The sequence below is a fragment of the Rhea pennata genome, chromosome 1 (assembly GCF_028389875.1).
Source record: "Rhea pennata isolate bPtePen1 chromosome 1, bPtePen1.pri, whole genome shotgun sequence".
NCBI lineage: Eukaryota > Metazoa > Chordata > Aves > Rheiformes > Rheidae > Rhea > Rhea pennata.
Window position 1 is genome coordinate 159,497,894 of NC_084663.1, and position 25,405 is coordinate 159,523,298.

General features: G+C 44.0%; 1 protein-coding gene across 1 annotated transcript in view; it reads right to left on the reverse strand.

Annotated features, from left to right (window-relative positions):
- Nucleotides 1–22,435: 22,435 nt before the first annotated feature.
- CLYBL (citramalyl-CoA lyase) overlaps nt 22,436–25,405 on the reverse strand; it is a 179,818-nt gene continuing 176,848 nt past the window's right edge. The window contains exon 8 of the mRNA XM_062575694.1: nt 22,436–23,050. Within this exon, the coding sequence (XP_062431678.1) occupies nt 22,955–23,050 (96 nt within the window). The 3' untranslated portion in view covers nt 22,436–22,954. The remainder of the gene's footprint in view (nt 23,051–25,405) is intronic.

Here is a 25,405-nt window from a genome sequence, read left to right on the forward strand (position 1 = left end):
GAAGGGGGGCTCAGCCTCTGGGCAGCTTTTCAGATTTCGGGTTTCCTGAAGAGCCATGACAGTAATAGCTGCTGTGCTAAACAGCCTTGCCCAAGAGTGCCTGCTTTTCAGGGGCAACCCTTGGATCTTTTTGCCCCCCTCTCCTTCTCTAATATAGAAAAAAAAAATCCCTCAAAACTGTCCTTCATGCTGTCATTGGGGACCTTGGACTATTTTACACTATGCCGTTGGGCAACCAAGAGCTCGGAGCAATCTGCTCAGGGTTTTTACTGCTCTCGCCTCTGCTCCCCCCTTACTTTGTCAGCACTGAGATTTCAGTTCTCTAGTTGGCAATGGTCATATCCCAGGAGCATTTGCTGTTTGGTGCAGAGGTTGGGGCAATGTAATCAATTATCAGTTCAAGGACTGAGCCTAACCTGCCCCGATCGCTAGGGTTGTGCCCGTGGGGTTTGATGCTTGCGTCCCGCACGCTTGACCTTCCCAGGGAGACAAGCCTGCCAGACAGTGCTCAGAGGTGGTGGTGTAGGGATGGAGGCATGCAACCCTCCACCAAGATGCTCTCAAACAGAAAAGGATGGTGAGCAGGGGAAGTGGGATGATATTAAGCACACACACAAAAGGGAACTGTAGGCACAGTCCACTTGCAGCAGCAAAGCGAAGCAGGGGAGCAAATTGCCCCAGTTGCTAAGGTCATTCATCGGCTGGCGAGCTGTAGTAGCATTTTATAGCCCTTGAATTGGAGCTGTGACCGTTGTTTTGTAAGTCACTGTAAAGCATGAGTTTATCCTCTCCTTGGCTGCTACAGTTCTGCTTTGTACCCTCCTCAAAGTGACATTTCTGCAACTGCAAATCAAACCTCTATGTGCACATGCAGGTGCACCCACATGCACACACATACATACAACTGGCCCCTAGCACTCCCCTCCCTACAGACAGCAATCTCATACAAATACCTCAGATCATGTTCATTAGAGCAGTGAAATCCACAGGGATTTTTCTAGGATACAAGAGAAGGAAAAAACAACACTGGAAGGAAGGAGATGGTGCTGGCATTCAGCCACCCTTGAGCTCTCCAAGGACACGGCCAACCCCTTGTCACCAAGGCAAAGCCAAGGATGCAGTGTGCAGCTCTTTTAGAGCAGATACAGCTTTACAACCTGTTTTGTAGTGTTTACTTATTTTTAAAATGAAGCCTCCCTCCTCCCCTAAAGGCTGTCCCTTTTCCTGACACACACACCAGCAAGGAGGCCAGGCAAGGACCAGGCAGAGGAGGAAGATCCTTTGGTTAGACAAGGACAACAGCGTCCCCGTGCTGTTCAGGCCCTTCTCCCCGTTCCCTTGCAGCGCTCCTGTCTCGCAGAGGGCAGTGGTAGTGTCTGCTGGGCTGGCCCGTGGACCCCGTGCTGCCCAGTAACAAAAGGGGACGGGTGCGTCGGCTGCTGGCAACACATGGCTACGTGGGCTTGTCCTTGGCTTCTGGCGCAGGGCGCGAGAGTCAATGAGTGCTGGCAGAAGAGTGGTTGATTGATGACTGTGTTATACAGGGGTGTCTCAAGCCAGTTACAGTGCACCAGGCCCAGAAAATACGGGATTATATCAAAATGGCAACTTAAAAGCATGGTTAAATAAAGATGATTGCTTACAAGAGCACCGAACCCAGCCATTTCCTGCTGCCAGCGCTAGATTTGCCTTCTGCATTTGCATCGGTGGGTTGTCTAAACTCGGCACGTTGCGGAATTTAAAAACAATCATTCTTATTTTCTTCCTTGTTTCTGAATGAACCAGACTCCTGTGGGAGAAATAGCAGGGGGGATTATATTTCTGTTCAGGGATATAGCATTCTAGTCAAGGCGTTTGGAGAGTAAAAGCAAATAAACGTATAAAGCTGTGAAGAGATAATCCATGAGGAAATGCTTTCTGAACATACAGAAGCAAAACCAGGATTACACTTTTCCAGAAGCATTTTGTAGACTACATAGCAGTAAGAACTGGTACGACTAGTGAGAAACTTGGATAGAAATATGTACATGCTACCGGGATCCTTCACCTGCTGCTTTAAACAAGTTATTACAAACATTAATTACAGTGTACATACATGCACATACGTGTATGTGCGTGCATGCGCACATGTCTTTACAACTGGCTCTACAGTATGCTCCATGGTTATTCTTTTGTTTTAGAAAATGTTCAGAAATTTTGAAGCACTCCATACAAAATCTACACCTTCCTAGAGGGTCTCAATGGCTGGGGCGGCAATTGGTTGGTTTCTTGGTGATGCTGTTGTTAATAATTTATTTAAATGACCAGCAGGGATGTGCTACGCATTAATGATCAGTTATGTGCTCTATACATATTCAGATTTTGACTTCTGAGGATCTGCAGTTTTACTTTGCCAAGAAATGCTCTCTATCCAGGTGCTATTAACTGCGGCAGCATTAAAGCAGCAAGCAGGGTCATAGGAGAAAAAGCTCACCTAGCTAAGAGAGACAGAAACATACCATATATTAACTTTAGTAAAACAGAAATAGAATCAGCTACTGCAATTTTATCTTTCAATTAAAGATTATTTAAACCTCAAGTCTAGCTTTGACTGTGAAGATCATAACCGGATTTATTGCATTTAAGACTCAAAACTGTATTGCAAAATTTTGCACTTGTATTTCTGCTATAGTCTAAGACAGAATTTTAAAAAACTAGGTGAGTGGCTCCCCGCTGCTGGCTAACCCTCTCTTCACACGCCAGACTACGTTTTAAAAGGGTGGCTTAGGAAATGTGGGAACTGGGAGAAGCAGGGATGCCAAGAGTGACTTTCCCTCGGCACAGCCCAGGAGCGCTGGCCCTCGGCACAGCCAGCCCGGAGGGCGCCAGTAGCGCCCAGGCAGAACTACCAACCTCACCTCGCGCGACAGCCGGCTCGCTGCCCTCCTGAGAGGTGAGCTCGCTCTTCAAAGCGCCAGCGAGGGAAGCGAACTGGCCGGTGGGGCTGTGCTGGCGTGCTGCAGGGGCTTGCTGTCGCCCCCTGAGCCGAGCACTAGATTTTGTGGTCGCTCTGCCTTTGAAAAGCAGTAATAGGGTAGCAAATGTTCACCCTTGTACTGACGTCAAAAAGAGTCAGAGGAGGATTGATGCTGGCTGGTTGGGAAGAAAAAAATCCGAAATAAGGGCAGTATTTGTGGGTAGTGGAAACCGAAGTGGGCATTTTGGTTATACGCTTGGAAATCTCTTGATTTATGCGGCTATTTGGGCACCGTGCAAAAGCAGAGCAAGGTCATTTAAAGGGCTTCTCCCTAAATGATTCTTATTGTTGCTAATCATAATTTTGCAAATTTGCCTATTCCTGCTTATGAAAAGCATATCATATTTTGGCTCTCTTTGGGACAATATTACATTTTAGTTGACAGTATGGATTTCCAGCTCGGCTAATTCTAACACCGCCCTCGAGACAAAACAACAAGGCATTGGCAAGAAGAAGTAATTCCCTTAGCAGAAACCGGAAGGTATATTTTCTCCTATGTCAGAGAAATAAAAAAATCTTCCCTCAAATCTGTTCCAAGAGGCACAGTCGACCCATGTATGCATAGGGCTGAGAGCTGGGCCCTGTAAACACTAATCCCGCTCCGCCAGTCTCCCTTTGTGGCAAATCTCTCCAACCCCGCTCTCGGCACCTGTAAAATGGAGATAATAAGAATGAGGTGCTCCCTTCCTAGGGGTTCAATAAGTTAACTAATACGTGCAAAGCTAGGGGAAGGCCAGGCCTGCAGGCATGCCTGTGCACAAGCAGCTCGCCGCAATCTACTCACTGGTATTTTGCTGCCACTGCCATTTGGTTGGCATAAATATCATACAACAGTGTAGCACTCCAGACTATCCTGGGCAGACGTGTAGCAGTGAGCCATTGTTTTCTTTAAACAGTTTCAAGCACCACATAACATCTCTTTTCCCAGAGCTGCAGGCAAACCATTTGGCCTCCTGGCAAACAGCTTTTCTAGTACTTGAGTGCTCGCTGCCGTTTGCCCGATAGGCTCACGTTGTGTTCTGCCCATTCGTCTCAAAATGCTTCTTTTTGGGGTGGGGAGGCTCTGTTGTTATTTCATTTCACCTTCCAAGTGCTGGAGGTGGCAAAAAACACCTCCTTCTGAAAGCCCCAGAGCAAGCACGGCTCATACAGAGCCACAGCCGTGCTGGGGCGGGCTGCTTCCTGATGTCCTGGGCTGTGCATCTGTCTCATTTAAGATTGGTGTCTGCATATGAAGGAAAAAAAAGCAGCACTTTTAGAGGCTTTTTCCACTTTTCATAAAGCACCCAGCAGACCGAGGCATGAAATAACAAGAGAGCTGGGAAACACCTAAATAGTGCTTGAAAGTGCATTTTTGCCCTCAGAGAGATTTTTAAAAATTCTTCTATCCTGAAGAACTGTCAAAGAGCTAACAGCAGAGAGAGAATTTTGATTTTGATGCGGAAAAAAGGACACAATCGTATGAGATACAACCGTAATAAGGGAAGGCAAAGCAAAAAAGAAAGCGAGCCAGAGGCACGCACCTGGCTCCCGCTTCCAGTGGCACTGCTCAGCCCGGAGCAGGCGGGTGCCGCTGCTGCACTGCCGCAGCAGCGGCTGCTGCGCGTGGGGTCGCTGGGGAACTGTCCAGCAACACCCTCTCCTCCCCGGCGCCTGCCACGGCCGCCCGTCACCCCGGGCCACCACGGGGAACCGGCGATGCTGCTGCTGATGGCCACCGCTGCCACCAAACACCGAGCAGAGGCACCCTCATCGTAACAAAAGCTTCTCTCTCCGTTTCATCTTTAATTGCTATTTTTCCCCCGCCTTCTCGAAGAAAACATGTAGAAAATGCTGGCAGAGGGGCAGCGAGGGCCCAGGCTTGAGCGATGAATTGCAGTTTAAGAGGGGTGAATGCTGTAACCATTGCTCTGACTAGCCTGTTACATAGGCCTGAATAGATCAGGTTGCTGCTCTCCCTCTTTCATTCATCCTGTTTTTTGAGTCTGAAGTCAGGATTGGTCTTTGTACCCTGGGTAGAACCAAGGGGCTCCCAAATCATGGTGATAGTAGCAGTAGTAATAAAAATAAAAAAGTAATAAAAATAATAATTATATGAATAGTTTGGGCTGTAGCGAGAATTAAATATTTTTTTCACTCATTTCTATTTAGATGTAATCTATAAAATGGCATTTTTATGTCAACTTATCAGCAATGCAATAATCCTGTACTGGAGGCTAGAATAGGTATAGGCATAGGTATATGCATACTTATGCCATATCAGCTCATTTTTATATGTGAGTATATAATTACACAGCACATACGAATTTAGTCTCCTGTGTTCACTGGGGCATATATACATAGGTGTGTGCCATTTGCACAGCAAATGTCGTATTGCCTCGATGTGTATTCTGGGTGGTGCACAGATTGCCTAGCCTTTTAAATCACCTGCAAGCTGGTATAACTCTTTTTTAACCTCGGGGGGGATAATAACTTCAGTTCAGGCTTATAACTTCATCGAGGCAAGGAACTGGCCCTTGCCACTTGTAGCTTCAGAAAAATCAGACTAATTGCATGAGGTGCTACTACCTCCCTTCTCTGATCTGGCATCTCCTACAGCAGCAGATTGCCTCTCTGGCTCATTGAACCCTGGAGTCAGGCAGTTGTCAAGAACTGACTTTTTCCCCTTTGGTATTTTGGCTCCAGATCTCTGGGTTGGAGGCCACATTTTTCAGCACCTGCTAATAATTTTTTAACAGATGCTAGAAAGGAAAATTTCCAAATACACCAGATACAATCTGCTGTAGCCTGGTCAAGCATGGACCACCGGGTTCATTTGCCCTAGAGATGGGGGATTAATGATGTCCATTGTTTCAGCGAAGATGTTGTCTTCCTTCAAGAGAGTGGTCAACCTACCATCTCTGCTGCAGAGTAGATTTTTGCTGTGTGCAACGTCTCTTTCAGCTGTAATACAGCGTGGCCCCTCCGTCAATAGAGAAAGGAGGAATGCACACTGCCAAAGTTTATCACTTGAATATTTTTCAAATAAATTTTTATTTGACTTCCAAAAGAAACACTACTCTGATTCAGTATCTGCAGATTCAAACTGCAATATAGTAACAGGAGGAATTCAGAAGCCCTGTCCCTCTCAGAGATCAAGTCTAAAACAGGTCTTGACATAAATGTCTACTTCCATAATTCTGGCAACTTTCTGTCCCACAGATTAAGCCACCCTTTGCTAAGCAAGTCCCCTGCCCCCTTCCATGTGTTCTTCTTGTGATAGTGTGTGTATTTTAATCGGCTAAAAGTATTTGTTCTCATAGCCTTTCCTGGTCAGCAGGAAGTAATGGGACCTCAAAATGACTCTTGGGAGGCAAAAGAAATAAATAAGAGAAAAGGAAATTGAAACAATAACAATGAATGTAGCATCCAGTGCATTTTTTTCCATTAGGCTCAAAAGGCAAATGACAATAGATGTGGATGGCTGTAGATGAGCCAAAATATCTGATAAGGTTTTATCAGTCTTCCTCACGGTAAAGGCTAGATAAAAATAAGCCTTTCTGTCTTTCTTCTGCGTCCTAGGCTGACACAAGGTCCTGAACAAGAGAAATATAGAGGATCAGTATTTGCGGAGTGCATGTTAAAGTTGGGGCTTCTTTCACCATCTTTTCGCACCATGCATGTCCTAGGCGTGCTACACATACAATGTCAGTCAGGTCTCTGTGCTGGTTACTGGCATGTGCCTGCATTGAGCTTCCAAGTCCCAAGTTCTTTTGTCCTCATCTCAGCCCACAGGTGATGGGCACACATACTCTTGACCTACCTGAGGTTCAGAAGTTGCCTTTAAGCTCTCTTTCTACCTCTTTTAAGAAATAGTTTGTTCCAAACACACACAGAATTACAGGGTCAGAGCCTTAAGGTAAAATCAGACAGTCCAGGTGAATGTTTTTTTCTTTTTTTTTACCCCTATTGTTTTCCTGCTTGCAATACTCCTTTTCAAGTTTGGAAATTAAAGTTATTTTCCTGCCAATGTTTTTGGCTCCCATGTGGCAAACACTTCTCTTTCCAGTGGAGCATAAGCCAGCATGGTTGCCTTGAGCACACACTAGTTATGTGTATCCTACCAACTCCTCCACAGGCAAAGTGAACAGTTCTGAGATCTGTTCTACCCAACTAATTCACTAATGCTTTGCCCCTCAGTTTTCCTACATTATACATTAACATCAAATGGCTATTTTTCCTCTTAAATCAAATCTTGAGGATATTTGCCCATGTATCGTCCTACCTTTTCCCATACCTTTTCAAGCCTGAATCTGCTCAGAAAGGTGGCTTATTAACATCTGAAGTCGAGACTTCTGTATTATTGTGTCTAAGTTGCTACTCATCTTATTTGCTCAGGTCACAATTAAATTGATAGTTTGTCCTAACTGATAGTTTTGCACACCTAACCTCAGATCTGAAGTCAAACTTGTTCTCAGACAAGTCCTTTTGGGCTTCTTCATCAACTTATGTAATAAAAGGTTGTAATTTGAATAGTGGGAAGTTGCACAATCAGACCCAATTTTGGCTATTCTGGTAATGCAGCACTTATGGAATTCCTGCAGAAATCTGAGATTGCTTCATAGAAGGCAGGAAATGAAAGCGTATCTGGTCCTTCCGTAACACAAATGACTGTTGGTGTAGTGATCTGAGATAGTGCAATGAGCTGGGGACAGTCTCACTACACCTCACAGGTCGAGGTAGTGAATGGCCTGCTGAAGTATGACTGAAGTATCGGTGTGTGCAAGGCCTGCTCTTACCTGTTTCATTAGGCACCCAATAGAGGCACTTACACATATGATTCTTGGCTTGATGGGCCGTTATCCACCCTGAGTTACAACAGTTGTTCTTAAATAAGAAAAGCACAAAACATAAAAGAGGTTAAAGCCTGACAACAATTTTCTGTCAATGCATCTTTTATTTTTGTGTCAGTTGGTCTATGCTTTCATATTCTTCCATACATGAACACATATAAAATCAAGTATATTAATTATATCTGCTTTTTTAATATATACAGCTATGTGCCACTTTTGGAGAAGATCTATGCTTGTGGATGGATTTTACCCTGAACTGTGTTTATTTTGTGCCTTTCCCCAGGGAGACATCCCAATGTATGGTAACTTCAGCAATGTACTGGAGAGAAACTTAGGTTTTCTGTCATGGTATTTCTGTTTGCCTCTATTAAGAGGCCTACTTATATAGTCAGTAGTGCTAGATCCCAAGGAAGCATGTTGTGTTCTCCTTTTAGTTTTGTTTTCGTATTTTGCACTCTAGAGAAGAACAAGCCTATTATAGTCCACATACTGTTCTTTTTTTTGCATAGTATGTGCATCACGGGCTCTGCTGCATTGTCTTCTGCTACTCCTAAAGATGTAGAAAAAACCTCTTTACCTCATATGAATGCATCTTGTAAAACTAGACCTTAAATACGGTTTGAGTGTTTCAATGTGATATATTTTTGCCTACTGAGTTAAAATAGATGTATAAAGAAACAGGATTTCAGCTCGCATCACAGGCCAAGTGTCAGCTTCCAAAATCTACATTTCAGGGTACATTTTCAGTTTTGTTTAAGTCTTCATAAGATTATTATTTACTGTGTTGTTAGCAGACTTCTGTTATACTTCTGCCCTTATGATACATGCATTGATGAGTGCTTAACTCTTGCCAAAGTACGTCTCCCATATTGTGAATAAATTGCAGCTTGAACTTGCCACTTTTTGCTCACATTGGGTAATCGCTGCTTTATCTATTATGGTGTTGCTATGGTTCTATCATGATGGACTTTGACCATGATTCTGTTCCTCTCACATATCACGTCACCAGATCTGCCACCTATAAATCAAACAGTATGATTTGACATACAGCTAGGCAGATAATCGGCAAAGTCGTATGTCGGTTGGGACAAGTCCAAAATGAATCTGAAAAATAGCTGACAAGCCCACAGTCAAGTTTACAACTCAGGGCCTAATGCACTCCTGCAACTCCAGTCACATAAATCCAGTAACGCTTTCCAGAGTGGATGCTGCTTCACCTCTGCCTTCCTCTTTTGGGGGCTACATTATTCTCTATCATGATATTAGATGCTGTAATCTGGCAGTGGTCTCGAAAACTGCAGTGGTTCATGCTGTGGCTGACTGAAGTCTTGGATCAGCCACATGCTGGCTCTGCGTTGGGACAGAGGTGAGTTTGGACACTGGCAGCCCATGAGTTTAACATGAGGGCAAGGGCTAGGCAATGAATTGGGACCTTTTGTTTTCACAGCAACTCACAAGGAAAGGATGAGGAGATGGAGGGAGGACTGAACAGCCTGGATCTTCTAAATCTCTCTCTGAAATCCCTTCCTTTAAGGTAGTGCTGTCAAGTGGAAGGAGTGCTTTAGAGTGCTTTAGAAAGGGACTCAGTAGTTCTCTGAGTCCCAGGCTTTTAAGTTCAGGACCCGTAACTGCATCATCCTCTTTGCTACTATTCTAAGCAAAACCTAAGCAGCTAACTTTGGGGTGGTGTGAGCTGGTCCCACTCTAATAGAAATTACACTGAACCCCAAAACAACCAGCAAATAGCTTGGGACTCACACTAGGGCAACTAGATGGAGTCAACTGCCTCAGAAGAGGCTGCAAATAAGCAAGGGACAGCAATGAATGCAAACCATCCTACACCGATTTTGAGCCCAGACTGAAAGCAGGTGGTCATTTCTGCAGTCCTTACTCAAGCCAAACTCTCCTTATGTCAGTGGGGCTTTGGCCTCTGTGAGGACTGCAGATTTTGGCCTCTGACATGCACTGTGGTGGCGGATTCCTGCAGAAAACTACCTCTGCTAGACCATTGCTCAAGGCATTACCAGGAGAGAGCATGGGGGGAAGGGATATCTCCGAGCTAGAAATGGATTTTTTTTAAAAATGAGTGATTTGTTGGCTTCAGGCAAATGGCAGAAGGTTTTACTGAAAAAGCTTCTTTATGGGATTGTGGTTTTGCTTGGGGTAGCTGAAAGAAGTCTGTAAACCCCAGGAGCTCAAGGAGTTTGACAGGTTTGACAGGCCTTCCTGCTACTTATGAACAGGAGGCTGGAACGAGTGTTCCTGAGATCACCTCCCTGTTCTCAGTCAAAGCATGCTGGCGAGGCAGAAGAAGAGATAAGTCTCTTTCCCCCACCCCTATTTTTATTTTCTTATTTAGAGATGATCTTAGAAATTTGCATTTCTGAATTTTTTAAGCTTCATGTTTTCTGGACTTGCCTCAATACAAAATTCCTGTCCTGCCCCTTCTCTGGGCATTGGATTGGACCCTCAGGATGTGGTCTCAGAGAGCCTTGAGCATCCTGAAATCCACAGGAAAATAATCATTAGCTGCAATAGGAGCAGCATACCAATGACTGCTGCAAAGTATGTCAGTATGTCAGCTCTGAAGAACAGAGCTCTCACATTCACCGCAATACCACTGTCATTCCTTCTTGTGTCTGCTTACCCTACTCTAACCCACACGCAGCCCTGGCCCAAAGGAGTGGGTACATCTAACTAACCTCACATGTTTCCAGAGTTTGCAGATTGAAGGGCTCAGATTTCTGCAATAACAGCAGAGGCTCCGGGAATATTTACAAACCGTCACTGGTCAGAGTGTTGTTGCAATGCATGAGGTGGGGGGTCACAGTTTTGTGAATGTGGCAAAAGGAAAGCCTAGAAAGTATCAGGAATTCATGAAAAATGTATGTGTAAGAAGGAATACCCCATTTCTTTGAATGCTTGTTATTTAATTTAAAATGAAATCCAGTGACAACTTGCTGGGAAATTAATGCCTTCTTGTAAATCTGTCTGTGGTGAAAAGGTGCTTAGCTGAAATTCAGCTGAATTCTTCCTACTCTGGTTTCTAATCTTGCCTTAGTTCCTAACCCAAACTAAAGCTTCTGAAACTGAAATGAGCTCTGAAGACATGGGCAAGCTCCTTAAGGCAGAACAAACCCCTGAGATTAAGTTAAACTTCCTAGGTGAAGCAAATGTCTGAGCTTTATCAAACACAAGCTGGAAAAAACTTTGGTGCTGGCATGTGACCCTAATAACACCTGAGCATAGTAAATTTTCAAGCTGCAAGGAGCACATGGGAAGTTTCCTACCTCACAAAGAGAAGGAGCAGCTTACCTGCAGAGATCGGCATAATTCCTTAGTCTTATCCCCAGTAGCACCTTATCCAGCTGACCCAGACTGGAGGCTCACAGGCAACTGCTCCATTCAGCATGAGTTTAAAAAAAAAAAAAACAACAAAACCAACCCACCTCCACTGCCAGTGCACCAGAGAAGGCTAGTTTGAGGAAAGAAAAACAAGCCCTTCAGTGTAAACCCTCTGACTGTTCTACTTTTCTCTCTTTCTTTGGTCTCGTGAAGACCTTTTAATACAAACTGTGCATTTCAGACATTTAGTTCTCATACAAAGCCAGTTCCTGGTTCTCTAATCTCACCATGATGGAGTATGTTTTACCAATTTCTAATACTTTTACGGAATAAGTATTTCTCTTCCCTTCCGCACAGACAAACATGAATTTTTCTTTGGGTTTCTTTTATACCACCTAGCTACCAGTTGGCTTCTCTGTGCTAGTTGGTAATATATCCTCATTCTTCATATATTACTATTCAATTAGGGTAATGACTACAAGCCCCAACTGATTATGCTAGGACTGTGCAAACATAGTAAGAGGTAGTCTGTGTCCCAGAATTTATCATCTAAATAGACATGAGAGAGGATATATTATTGTGCCAGTTGTATAAAGGGGAACTGAGGTATACAGAGTTTAAGAGACATTTCCACAAAGGAAGCATAAGCTAGAATGAGAAATTCAATCAGATCCTACCCTAGTGCTTTGCCACATCACTGTTCTCTCTCTGACTAGCTTTTCCCTCAATGAGATTAAACGTTTCCTTACAAGTCTCCTCCCTGAAGGTGCAGATTAACCAGGGCACTAGAGGGTCAGATTTCTCACCGTCGTTTCAAACCCCATGATACGTGTGCTGAGTCACAGATCTGCTCAGCCTCCCTGTTTGCATAAGCCTCTGCATCACATCCTAAAAATAAAAAACTGAGTGTCTTTCAGATACCTCAGTCATTAGACAATTGGCACAGTCAGATGAAATACTTCCCTCAGCGTTCAGAAGTGGTGGGAATGTCCCTATAGCTCAGAGCCTGGGATTTGGGGTGCTTTCCCCAGGGGGAAGGTGAGCCTTGCCTTGTAGTCCTCATTCCTGAAATGTCCCTGTGCTTTTGAATGTCTTTTCCTCAAGTAAGGGATGTCCAACTTAGCCTTTCAATTTGAACTCAGCTCCCACTCCACAAGTCATTTTTATTTTACTAGGATACTAGTGAAGCTGTAGCTCAGTAACTGATGTTAAGAGGAACTTTTAACACCTCACCAGCAAATGCAGTAGAGTGTTTCCCATTAGTGACTGAGGAAGTAGTGCTCCTGTAACTTCAGCCTTGAAAGCTAATGAAGCTCAGATTGTGGCCGTGGCCTTTGATGTACAGATGCCTGAGGTCAGTGCAGTTTTCAAAGGTGCCAGTGCTATGCTATGTCACCATGTTAGTCTGGGCGACGGCCCAATAATTCTAATCCTGTAATCATGTTTCTGTAAGCAACAGCATTTATTGTGCAGATAGTGGGGGATAGCTGCAACAGCAATTAAATCAGGGGTATGGTATGGAGGAGAAGCTAATCCAACCCTGTAATATCATTCCCAGTAGAGGAAGTTACAGCCAGCTATGTCTGTAAATAACTAGCAAAATATTGAAATCATTTTAATGAGAAAGTCCGGGGATAAAAAAGCCTTGTTTGGCCATCTAATCCATCTCCCTGCCAGTACACTCATCCTGTTAATGTAGGGATGTTAAAACACTGGCAAAAGTCAGGAAATTCAGAGCTGTAGCTTGACACTCCATCTTTGGCTCACACCAATACACAGGGGGGTAAAAGCATACAATGATGAGTGTGTCACCTTTAGCTTTGAATTCCTGTTTTTTTTTCACAACCTCTGGTCATATAATGTGTATTTTATGTCTTATAACATAGACTGTGCTGCTTCCTGGGTATACATGCATCGTCAGAAGAACACGATGGCATATTCCACTCTAGTGGGGTAGGGGAAATACACACATATATGTAAATATTATTTATCAAGGAGACAAGAAGAGCCTCCAACAAGCTGTTCTGCTTTACTAATTAGTATGTGTTTAGACATTTCTCTTACTTTTCATAATCTTCTCAGTTCCATTATAGATAAATGACTTCCTATGTATATGCTTTTAAATCAGAACTCTTTGATATTTTATAAGCACTATATATATAAATACAAATTTAAAAAAAGAAATGGAATACTTAGTATCCCTTTTTATGCAGCTATCTCTAACTTCAATGGGGGTTGTGTGTGTGAAATGACCACAGAACTGATTATGAAGAATCAATTCCAAATACCAAGAAGAATGCAAAAAAATTGTTTAAAGAAAAATTCATGGCAAACTGCAGAATTCAACCATGCATTTGTGTGATGCACACCCCACTCGTGTCCCCTTATTCATATACATATATAAATATACAAATATATTATATAGTTATTTCATTTAAGTTAGTGCCTGAAAGTTCATTTGTGGGAATCCTGATTCTTCATATATTATTTGCAAAACAGAGGGCCAGAGGAGTGGAGTATTTCCTTGACTTCAATGGATGATGAGGCCTCAAGCTGTGAACTCAGATTGGGACTTCTAAGTATCCTGCTGCTACCTAACAGCTTGCTGAAAAATGACATAATTTGTGACATCAGCAATATGCTGTTTTAATAGAGGTTTGTAAAACAGTTTCCGCCCTTGTGTGTCAGCACAAAAAACATCTATCCTCACTACACCCAAGAAGGCTGCCTACTCTATTCCTCATACACCTTACGTTCCTTTTACTTTTTAGGTATATGTTGCTATAAAGTCCTTATACCTGACTAGCAATAAGAATTTGGTTATATCTGCACTAGAACTCCCATCCCATCACTGCTAGGGAAGATGTCACTTTTCAGAAAAACTGTGGATGCCAGTGGGAGGTTCAGCAATGCAGGGTTTAATATGGAAACTTAATTTCAAGTACAATTCATAATTTGTACATGGTGAAAAATGTTTTTTTACCATCTGGATATTCAGGACACTGTTTTGGACAAAATAAATTTAAATTTGGTCAATGACTTTTCACTTCGATTAATGCCTTTAAAGCATTTTGCAGCTCTACAAACAAGACGTTTTATACGATTGTAATAGTAACAGCAGGCAGCACTCTAACTTAAAGATCACCTAAAATAATTCCAAAAAGTAACTGAAAGCCTTGGCTAACAAGACATTGAACCAAATACTGGAGTTTTATGATTTGGGTAAATGTCCCATTCTGTACTGTAATGAGAAGAGAATGATTTTCTTTTTGTAACTGATAGTCCCTCTAGGGTAAATTTATTTTTAAGTAAGATACAAACTAAAAAAGGTTTAAAGGATCTAAACATTTTCAGAACCTTAACTGCAGTAAGACGAGTGTACTTTTAACATAAAGGAATTGCCACTCTGGATTCATTCCTGCATCATGATAACTGAAATAGGTGAATTCTGTATCTGCTAGAAACCGTAACTTGAGAGAGAAAACTGACCAGTTACAACTCCAGCATCTACTGGATTTTTTTCGCTGACTGATCTTCTTGGAGGGAGATTGGATGCATTCAGGGAATACGGTCTTTGACACATAGGTCCTAAGAAAAAGTAAAGAAAAGTAACACAAGAGGCAGGCCACTTCCATAGACGATTTGAGTTGTGGGTGAGGCAGGATACCTGCCTGCTTAGAAAACCATGGCCTGAGTTTTTCAGCCCACAATAATCTGCAACTCGAGGCAATGACATAAGAAGAAAAATGAAAGAGTCAGGATGACCCCATGTGAAAATACTAAGGCTCTTCACCTCTTCAAATAGCAGTGTTGTAGGCCTTCTTTGCAGAGAGAAAAAATCAAATGCATTTTTTGAGAGGGAAAACAGCCTGTTGCTGTAGATTTTTAAGCAGGAGACTAAGGTAGTAAGCACAGCTTGAGAAAGTACAGTAATAGGAAGGAAAGTTTCCTTTTCTAAGTTTTTAGGTTCCTCCTCTTCTCCTTTTTGTTTGTTGCATCCCTGCACATTTTATAGTATCATAAAAACGTAAGTCTAGAAAAGACCTCAAGGATCACTCCTTCCAACCCCCTCCCTCAGGCTTTGTAGCAGTGGATATCTATGCTGTTCTAAAGGCACCACACTGCTTTCCTTTAGTGACCCATCTTGTGGTGTATCTAGTCTTGCAATCAGACAGTTATTTTACAAATAGTTAGGATGTTCGCTCTTTCCTTTACTGCAAAGTAAGCAAATATTAAGTATCCTTCTGCCTACAGACACTAAGAACAACAGATGATTCCACTGCTGAGTATGAGAGGACAGGCATGCCCCTGTCTTCTCCGGCCCCATCCTTCAGTCATTTCTCAGCCATTCTCTCCCAGCACTTCCACACCCTTTGTGCCACCTCTCTGTGCGCCTATGGGGTCTGCATCTACCTACTTCTGGCTGCACTACTAAGGGTTAACAGCAATTAGCATTTTTTTGGTAAACCCGTCACCAGTTCACATAAGTAAGAATGAAATGAGGCCAGGAATTGACCACAGATCTTTACATCTCTCTTACGTGTGAAATGGGACACCCTTCAGTTTTTCCCTGCTTCTCCCTATACTCAGTGTAACAACTTGCACAGTCAGCTCCCAAGAAAATTCCCATTCTATGAGCTTTTACCAGGGGAGGGCATGGTTTAGCAGATATTCTACAGTCTGAATGGAAGGCATGAATGGAGAGAAAGTTGAGGCAACTTGGTGGAAAACTGGAAAGTTCAGCAATTTCTGCCAGATCCTTTTCAAATGACAGTGGAAACCCGGGGGACTCAAAGACCATCACATTGAGTCAGAAATGCAGTCAGTGGGCTTCAGTCTTTTCTTCAGATTCACGATAATAAAGGTGAAATAGGGTACGTAAGAACAATTTGTATATTTGCCTATAACAAACTTGCAAAAAAATAGACTCGGGTCTCTGGTGTTTCTGGATTGCTGGAGCACATGAGTACATTTGCTGGAGCACAAGAGAAAGCATAGTTACTATTTTCATACTTGGTTCTCACATGAAATAATGGGGGAGGAGGAGGGGGGAAGATGCAGCTGCAAAAACAGTCAGTGAAACATAAAAATCCCCATTGCTTTGTTGTGATTCTCAGTGCCCTTCAACTTCTGGGCACAGACAAGGCCTCCTCCTGCTCAGGTTCAATACACAGGGGAGATTTGGGGCTCAGAGCTCCCTCCCTATTTTCCCTAAGCTTTGCTGTCAATTGTGCTTTTGTTCAAGGAAAAAAAATTAGCCCAATGCGTGCTAATTTATAGCCAGGGAGGCAATTAAAAAAAAAAAAAAGTTTATTATCCTTTTCCTCCACCCCTCAAATGTGGTATTACAGCAGCAGTTTTTTGGTAAACTTGACACAAACCTATGTCAGTAAGAACAAAACAAGAACAGGAACATGGGATATCCTTTAAATTTTCCCTGCTTCTGCCTATACTGTGAAACATGCACGTTTGCAGAAAATATAGCCACAAAGACACAAAGACATATGTGCACTAACTCATTGCCATTTGTCTGCAAACTTGCATTTACATATCTCTCTCACATATTCACTTTAATACATGCTAGTTAAAACAGTAAGGAGGACATAACCTATAATTTATTAATATAGGTACAATGTAGAGACATATTTACATTTGCTACCGAACAAATGGCATGTGTTCTTTCAGTAAATCTGGTATATCCTTAACAGTCAACAAAAACTCAAGACATCATGTTTGATGAAGTCAGTTAATCCACTTCATCTCTGGATTTTGTGATTTCTTGCAAAATCTTACTACAGCACAAATATTTGCTATTATTATGGGGATCTTTTTTCTTTCTGGGGGAAATATTAAAAAAAATGATTTAAAGAAAGAAAAATAAATGCCTCTATCTACTATATACTTTAAGCAGTCTCTCAGTAGAGTATCATGACTGAACATTTTCAAATGAATGTGTAGTCTTTTGCTAGTATTATAGCAGTAGCACAGGTATGGAAACAGAGGAATGGCATTCCTGTGAGGCAAGCAATGATGAAAAGCCTTCGCAGGGCAAGCTCTTTCTGTGGTACTTCTTGAATGTCAGAGAAGACAGACACATCCCTTCCCTGCACTCTAATGTGGTATCACAGAGCTGTGGGACCTTGTTATACACTAAAAAACAGCCCAAACCCTTTTCACAAATGCTGATGGTAAAGACACCAACAGATTGTTTCTCCCACTTCTGCTCTCATATAGCAATGATAATGATACAACTGTACAGCTCTTGTACACCTCTGCCCCCAGTTTCCCCCTCACCCCCAAATATTTAGTTCAGTGTCATGCACCACAGGTCTCTTTGCAGTAAAACACGCAGTCAGATTGTCAGTGATGGTCAGATTAGCAGTGATACATCCACTATCAACTAAGTCTGACCTGCACCTTTAAGCCAGACTGAATGCGCAGTTAACTTGAAGCATTTCTAGTCACATCCCACAGCGTACCAGACCAGCACAAACATTGCTGTATTTTAGGGACAACTGCAAAAGCAACCAAGAGAAAAATCGGATGTCAGGAGGCAGGCAAGGTTGTGCCAGCAGCATGAACTTGTCTCCCATGTATTCGAGGCTCATTCATGCATTCATGTGTGACATGGGGACAAGTGTTTTTTTTTTTTTTACCTTCAGCAAGACTCACTTTGGAAACTTCCTAATTGATGCATGTGCTTGGTATCACCATCTCATTAACAGAAGCTGTGTTAGCAGAAATAGGAATAAAATCACAAGCACAAGCCCCAGAGCTACATGGAGTGCTACTTTGAATGACAGAGGCCCAAACAGGTAGTACAGGTATTTATTTTCCTTATTCTCATCAGGATGATGAACTTCAAATTATTGTAGCAGGTCACAGGCACCTGCAACAGCTTGAAGAATCAGGCCTTTTGAATATCTACGGACATAATTATGAGTAGCATCTTAGCATTACTACCAAAGATTTTGAAATTTCCTTTTTGGATATGATTCGGAGAGCGACAACCCCCAAACGTGGCGAGACTGTCTCATCTCTCCGCTGCTTGCCCTACGTGCATGCACGGGGTGTTTCTGCTCTGTGTCTCGTCCCCTGCCGGGACAGGCGTGGTGAGGAAAGTAGCCCCCCGACCCGCTCTCCAGGGCCGGAGGGCCCCGGCGGCGCCCTGAGGCGGCGGGTCTGAGGCTGAGGAGTGCGGTGGGGGGCTGTGAGGGGGATGGGGATGGAGGGCACTAACGCCCCGGCGTTAAGTGTGGGGCAGTTCCCCAGAGGAGCGCGTGTGCTGCGCGCACAGGCGGCCCCTCCCTCCACAGCTGCCCTCGTCCCAGCGCCCAGGGGTGCAGGGGAAGGAGCGGCGGGAGCCGTTACTGCGGCCGTTTAACGGCTCCGGTTAACGTGCCCGTTCGCCTCCGCGGCGCCTAGTAACGGCGCACAAAGACGCGCGAGTGTCCCGGCCGCCGCCGAGGCACGGGCCGGCCTCCCTGCCGCCCCCACGGCAGCCGGGCAGGTCCGCGGGCACCCACCGACCTCGCCGCGCCATAGCGAGGCCCCGGCGCGGTCGCGCTCTGCCCGCGGCAGCGACTTTCTCGATCTCCCCCCCCCCTCTTCCACTAGCGAGGCACCGCCGGGGCGTGCTGGGGGCGAGGGGGAGGGAAGGAGGCAGCGCCCCCAAACCGTCCCCCCTCCAGTCTTTGGGGTGGGGGTCCCGGGGCAACCTCCCCCTCCCCGGCACACCGCTCCGCGCAGGCAACGACCCCAGACCGCTGTGCTTCCCGCAGGAGAAAAGCAAAACCAAATCACCGCCCTCACGGGCTTTTATTTCCGCCCGCCCCGCACACAGCATCCTTAAAATAGTAGTTACAAGTAGCATCGGCTTGGAGTTGTGCAGCGCGCTCAAACCGGGGGAGGTAAAGGAGCGGGTTGGAGCAATGGGATGAACGAAATGCAAAGATTTTTCCCCCCCTCTTTCCCCCCCTCCAATTCGAAATCAGAAATTAGTGCTCGAGGAGCAGATACTCCGTTTTATTGGCTCGTAAAAAAGTTTTCAAAGTCTAATTTCCCCCAGATACATTTATTTTCCGTTGAAAGCGGAATTAAAACAATACGCCCGAGTACGTGCTGTTAAACCGAAGCCTTTCGCTGTTAATCATACGAGGAAATTATTGGAAAAGTCAGCAAAGAAGCGCTGTGTTTTAAATGCAGAATTCAGATTTTAAGAATAGCGGTTTCGCATAAGGAGCATTAAACCAGTCCAGGCAACACGAAGGGACGCTTAAGAAGAGTTAAAACTCAGTGTCAGGTTACTTCTCGATATTACAGAGAACATGCCGTTCCTGGAAGGGATTTGTGGTTGTGAAATGCATCCCTTGCTAAAATACCGTTTGATGCTTGTGTTGAAGAGGGAAACAAAAACAATCTTTTCCTTTCAAGCCCCGATTTTAAAACAAAACCAAAAGAAAAAAAAAAACTTTAAATTTCAAACTGCAGCTTTGAACGGCTTTCCTGGTGATATTTTCTTCAAACCTCACACGCGGACTGCCCCTCTGTTCCCGAGGTCTCCGTGCCCTCCCTTCCCCCGTTTCTGGTGCTTGGATGGTAGGTTCAGAAGCAAATGCCCTGCTAAATAATTGCTAGAATTAAAAAAAAAAAAAAAAAAAAAAAAAGGAGAATGCGCACCAGTATTCAGGTGCTAACCTACTTATTTGAAAGTAATTTATTTTCCATTTTGCCCGTTTCCCCCCTTTAAAACAGAACGCTGAAAGAAAGAATAAGTGCTTTAACATTTCAATGTTGTGCTCTGGTAATTACTTTTTCACTTTTCCCCTAAGTTCCAATGTGAAAACCTCACAGGGGGGTCTTTGCTGTAGCAGGGCTACAGTTCCCAATCCCAGGCGCAAGATCTGCAATTACAAACCCATTCGGTGCCCTTCCCTATCATTAATATGCACAAAATCCTGCTGCTAATCTTATAATCTGTTTTGTTTCATCAATTGCTTGCCTAGCACCAGGCGAGAAAGAAAGAGAGAAAAGGAGAGAGAAAGAATAAAGCCGGAAAACACGTAAAGCTTCCTAAAGTAAACTAAAAACAAATAAATTATTTTATTTCTTATAAAGCGAAAATCGTTAAGACCGTTAAGTGGAAGCAGTATTTTCCACAGAGGAAGGGGAGGGAGGGGTGAAATCAGTGAAATTTAAGTTGAAATCCGAACATACCCGCAGTCGGGCGTCGGTGTGAAGAAACCTGCCTATTTTATTTCTGCGCACCCAGGTCACGCAGTGAAGTTACTTCGGCGGCCCGTTGCGCTCGGGCGCAAACGCCTCGCGGCGTCGCTGCGCGTGAGGGGCGGGCGGCGGCGGCGGGCGGGGTCCGCGCGGCGGCGGGCGCGGGGTGCGCGCCCTTCGCGCCCGCGCAGCGCTGCCGCCTTGTCACCCGCGGCATTAAGACTTCAGTAAAACAATGAAGACGTTATTACTATTTTTTTTTGAAATCTCCCCCCCCCCCCCCCGCGCGGTATTAAGGGAATAAAACAATCTACACCACAAGGGTCCTATTGAGATTAATGAAAAAATTATGCAAAAAGGAAAAAAAACTACATCTCATTTTCCTTCCCCCCACGCCAGGCCTTGCCTCCGTATTGCCTTGCACCTGATGATTTATTAACGTAATCTGCGGGGATAACTACAAATGCGCCCTGCTCCGGCTTGTCCCAGCTCATCTTCTAAGTAATTGTTTCTCATTAGTTCTGATAATGTTTTAATAGTGTTACCCATAATTTAGTCATCCAAGAATTAATAACAGAGGGTGCCCTGAAACGCCGGGGGTGGAGGGTTGAGACGCGGGGGGAGTTGCGAGGCGCAATATAAACAGGTAGTCTTTAATTAATCAGATTAGCCTCGAGGTCCTCGCGCGGTAACAGATCACTTAGCGCCGTTGCGCGGCACTCGGGGGGGGGGGAGCACGGCTCTCCCGCCCAGCGCCGCCTCTGCAGCCGTCCCCGCCGCGTAGGAGGCTCCGCAGCCCGCCCGTCCCGTCCCGTCCTGTCCCGTCCCGGGAGTGCGCTGAAGGCGCGAGGCGGCGACGGCACGCGGGGACTGGCGGGAGCGAGTAACGGTTTTACCGGTCGCTCCTCGCGCCGCTGCCGGCAGGCCCCGCCCGGCCCCGCGCCCAGGGCACGCTCGCCACCGCCCCCTTGGCCGCCGGAGGCTCCGAGCCACTCGCTGCGCCGCTGACCCCGGCTCTCTCGCTGCCCCCGCCACGCTCCTCGGCCCTTTTCGTCCCGCTGCTCAAAGAGCGCGGCGGCGGCGGCAGCGCTGGGCACGGCTGCCCAGCCTGCCCCCCGCCTCTCGGCCCGGGGTGTCCCTGGGGGCGCTCGCCCGGGCCACGCCGCCATTTCGTGAGGGGGCAGCGGCGAGGCGGGGCCCTCGGCACGCCGGGACTCGCTGTGCCCGCTGCTCCACACAAGCAGCGCCGTGAAGGCGCTGTGTGGGTTTTTTTTCTTAATTAAAGCAAAAATAACAAAACAATGTTTAAAAAAGCTCCTCGGAGACGGGGAGGAAACAGAATAAGCGAGCAGATGGGAGGAATAAGCCACTGTGACTCCATAAGTAAAATGGCCATGGAGGCGGTGAAAAATGAAACTAAAAAACAACTGTTTTCTATTTACAAATTTAAATAAACAGAACAGCCTTCCCTGCGGTGTTTGTCTAAGTGCAGCAGCATTGCTGCTGTGTAGGTCATGAAAAGGTTGGTGCATAGTTTAAAACTTCCCATTCTGTTAATTTCTTAAAGAACAGTCCTTCATAGTCTGAGCACAAAAGCTCATGATTTAATGAGGAACAGAAACAAAATCTCTGATTGTTGGTGTTTCAAACTTCATTGGAGTCCTCTGGCAACCACAAGTTGATCCTCTGCAGCTTCAATACCCTTTAGCCCTCCATATAAGAGTACATGCTGAATAGAGGACAATGCCTGGTTGTTATGTTTATTTACCCTTACTACAAGCTGGGTTAACCTCTTCAAAACAGCTTTACTAAGCCCGTTAACCACACGGCCCACATGACCTGTAGCCGTATCCCTAATGTGATGTAAATCTGACTCGAGACCATATGCGCAAGTTCTGCTGCATTGTGCCTCCGAAAACTACAAGTTTATTGCCGTCCAACCCTTCCCGAGCTCCACGTTTCCAGGAGGAAATGGTCTGAATAGCAACCACTTAAGAAAAAAGTCAAGAGTCTTGCATTGTTGGAGCAATATTTTTAATGGCTGTTGCACATGTACAGAAGGGAGGGAAGAGAAATCTGCACAGGGTAATGATTTTCATCACAGTTATTTAAACTGGTGGATAATTATTTGAGACTTCAGCCTTTCTGGTGGGGTTTCTACACAGGAGCAGGAAGAAGCATACATAAAAAATAGAAGTGATTTGACCCGATTTTCAGTTGTTAACAGAGCTCACAGCTTACGTTTTGCTTTTACCCTTAAGTCATACTTCTGCATTTGTAGTAATTTCCATGATGTCACTCAGTCAGTGATGTGACATCATTGCAGGCTATGAGTTCGTGGGTTGTACAGGACTGAGCAGTGGTTTCAGTCTCGAATAGTTTTCATAATTAGCAATTCTGGCAAGTGATTATGACAGATCTGCAAAATGTAAATGAATTTCTGCTTAAGTCTGATGTATTTAATTTTTTTTCTCCAAGTATAGTCATCTTTTAAAACTGCTACTGTGGCCACATGGTGAGAGCTTCATTTACCAGATCATTTTTTCTTGATGGCTGTGGCAAGCATAACAATGTTCTGTGCCTGCTTCAGTAATGGCATGTCTATCATATTCCCATGGAAAGTAAAGGCTCCCTGCAAAAGAGAGAATACAAACTTCCTGAAAAGACCTTTGGAAATTGTCATTTGCTTTCTTTCTTTTTCTTTTTTAAACACATCCGCAAAGCAGGAAACATTAGATCCCACAGGAATCTTGAACAAGTTTTAGAACAAGACAAACTAACCAACATGAGGCAAATACAATAAATAAATAAATAAATAAGCAGTGTGAGTTGAGTGTCTGAAAGAAGAGGCAAGAAGAGGGAGAAGAAGAAAAAAGCCTTATATGTAGCCTGCCTATCCTCTCTAGCTGACAACCTAGCAGGGCACCAAGCAGCCAGGCTGGGGGTGCTGAGCCAGGCAGGCAGCTCGCAGCCATGGCTGTGTGTGTGGGTGCCACACGGGTGGCACAAAACCGTCTGTAGATGGTTACAGCCAGTTAACAAATAGGGCGAATCATTATCTGCATCAGGAAATGGAAACGGGCTTTTCTGGGCAGGGGGAGGGAAGTTTTCCTCATTTGAGCGTCCTTTGGAAGGTTGTGCCGCTGTGCCTCTCCTTGAGTCTCCTGTGCTAAGGGCAGACTGGACCTGTGCTTAGAGTAAGATGGTGGGATGAAAGCTGAAAAAGCAAATGGCTGTTGTGGTAATATTTCCCTAATCTACTCTGCTAACAACTTAAAGCCTACCTGAACATTGTATATATAGAGAATTTCCCAGAATTACTCCAGAACTGGCCAACATGTCACAGCAATGATGATTCCAGAGTCAGGGCAGATTTTAGAAGTCATTATTTCCAAGGATTTTGTGTTGATACTGTGGTGACAGGTGTAAAATAATTAACTATAGATTGCAGTTAAATTTTAAACAGAAGAAGCAGTAGGTATTAAATAGAGCCACACCTGACTTGTTGCTTTGGATGCTTTAATCTACATTTGTGTTGATGAAATAGAATTTTTAAGATAAAATGCTGTGCAACAAGATATTCCAAAGTTCAGTAATCAAACAAAAAATCTTATTTGTAATTCTGACTGTACTTTGACACGTTCTTGAAAAAACAAAGATGCATTTTCTTTCCCTGAAGTATTTAAGAATTAAAGGCCCTGCTCTAGCATTTTGTGGGGTGTCTGTGAAGTACTGCTCCATTTTCATGTCCTGCTGCAATCATTACAGCATCACAGCATCACAGGCTGATTTTAGATTTGACAGTGAGTGAGACTAACCAAGAACAGAGTAAGGAAAGATAGCTGCATGTGTGTACGTGCATGCATAGGAAGAGAAATGCAGATTGGAGCAAGCAGTTTATTTTTTCTGTTTTTTTTTTTCATGTAAGGATTGAGAACAATTAAATAGAGGAATCTGGTAAGTAAAGTAAAAACAGAAGCCATTTCTAAAAGTTTTTATGAATGGTGCTGCTCCAGTGGCATATTTAGCTTAACTGAAGCAGCATTAATTAAATACTAAATCAAATTTTATGCCAACTAAGACAAAAATCCATCTTAAACAGTAAATTAATACAACTGAATATTATTGTATATGAGAACATGCAGTATTAAAGCCAGTGAAAGTCTAATACTTAAAACTATTATTCTGTTCTAAGGAGGATTCATACTGTAGCCTTGTGATATCTTAGGCAGGCTTGGAGAAAAATGGGACTGACAGATTCTCGATGATAAATGCTTCAAATCTAATTTCTCATTTACAGAGCAACCAATCAACCCTACATAAGTAATAATACACTTTTTATCTTTGCAGTGTCTCAGCCATTTTCATTTGTAAACATTTACAAAAAATGCAACCTCATACTGTTCTATTTATTAATTGTTGTGAAAATCAGTTAGGAGCTAAGTAATCATTTTATGATGTAGGACTTCTGCAAATCTTTCTTCAAAAAGTTTGGGTCTAGGTAGTGGTCTGAAAGTTCTGGTTAGTGCAAGATATGTATTTTCATTGAAAGAAAAACGTCTTTTAATTGTGGCTAAGTATTCAACCAAATAATAGTTATTGTTTAAAAGAGAAATTTGCAGACAGAGTAACAGTGGTAAGTAGAGATATGTTAAGGTCTGGAATCATCCTTCTCAGCTTTGTAAAATGGCTGAATTAGGAGCACCGTTATTCTCAGTACTGGCAACAGTTCACAGCAGGAGATAGGCACCAGCAGTGGCATTTCTATCCTGGGTAGATGCAGTCATGACCTAGAGGGTCCTATCTGCTCCACTGACTGTATACAGGGTGCTCTTAGGTTAGGCCTGTTTGTAGGTGCCTAAGCTGAGCGAGATGAGTCTGCGCCAAAAAGTCTTTTCAGAAAGCAGAAGTTAGTTAAACTGCAGGTCTGTCCTCTGTTTATTAAAATGGCATGTTGTAAGTTCAAAAAAGAGAGCAGGGTAACAGT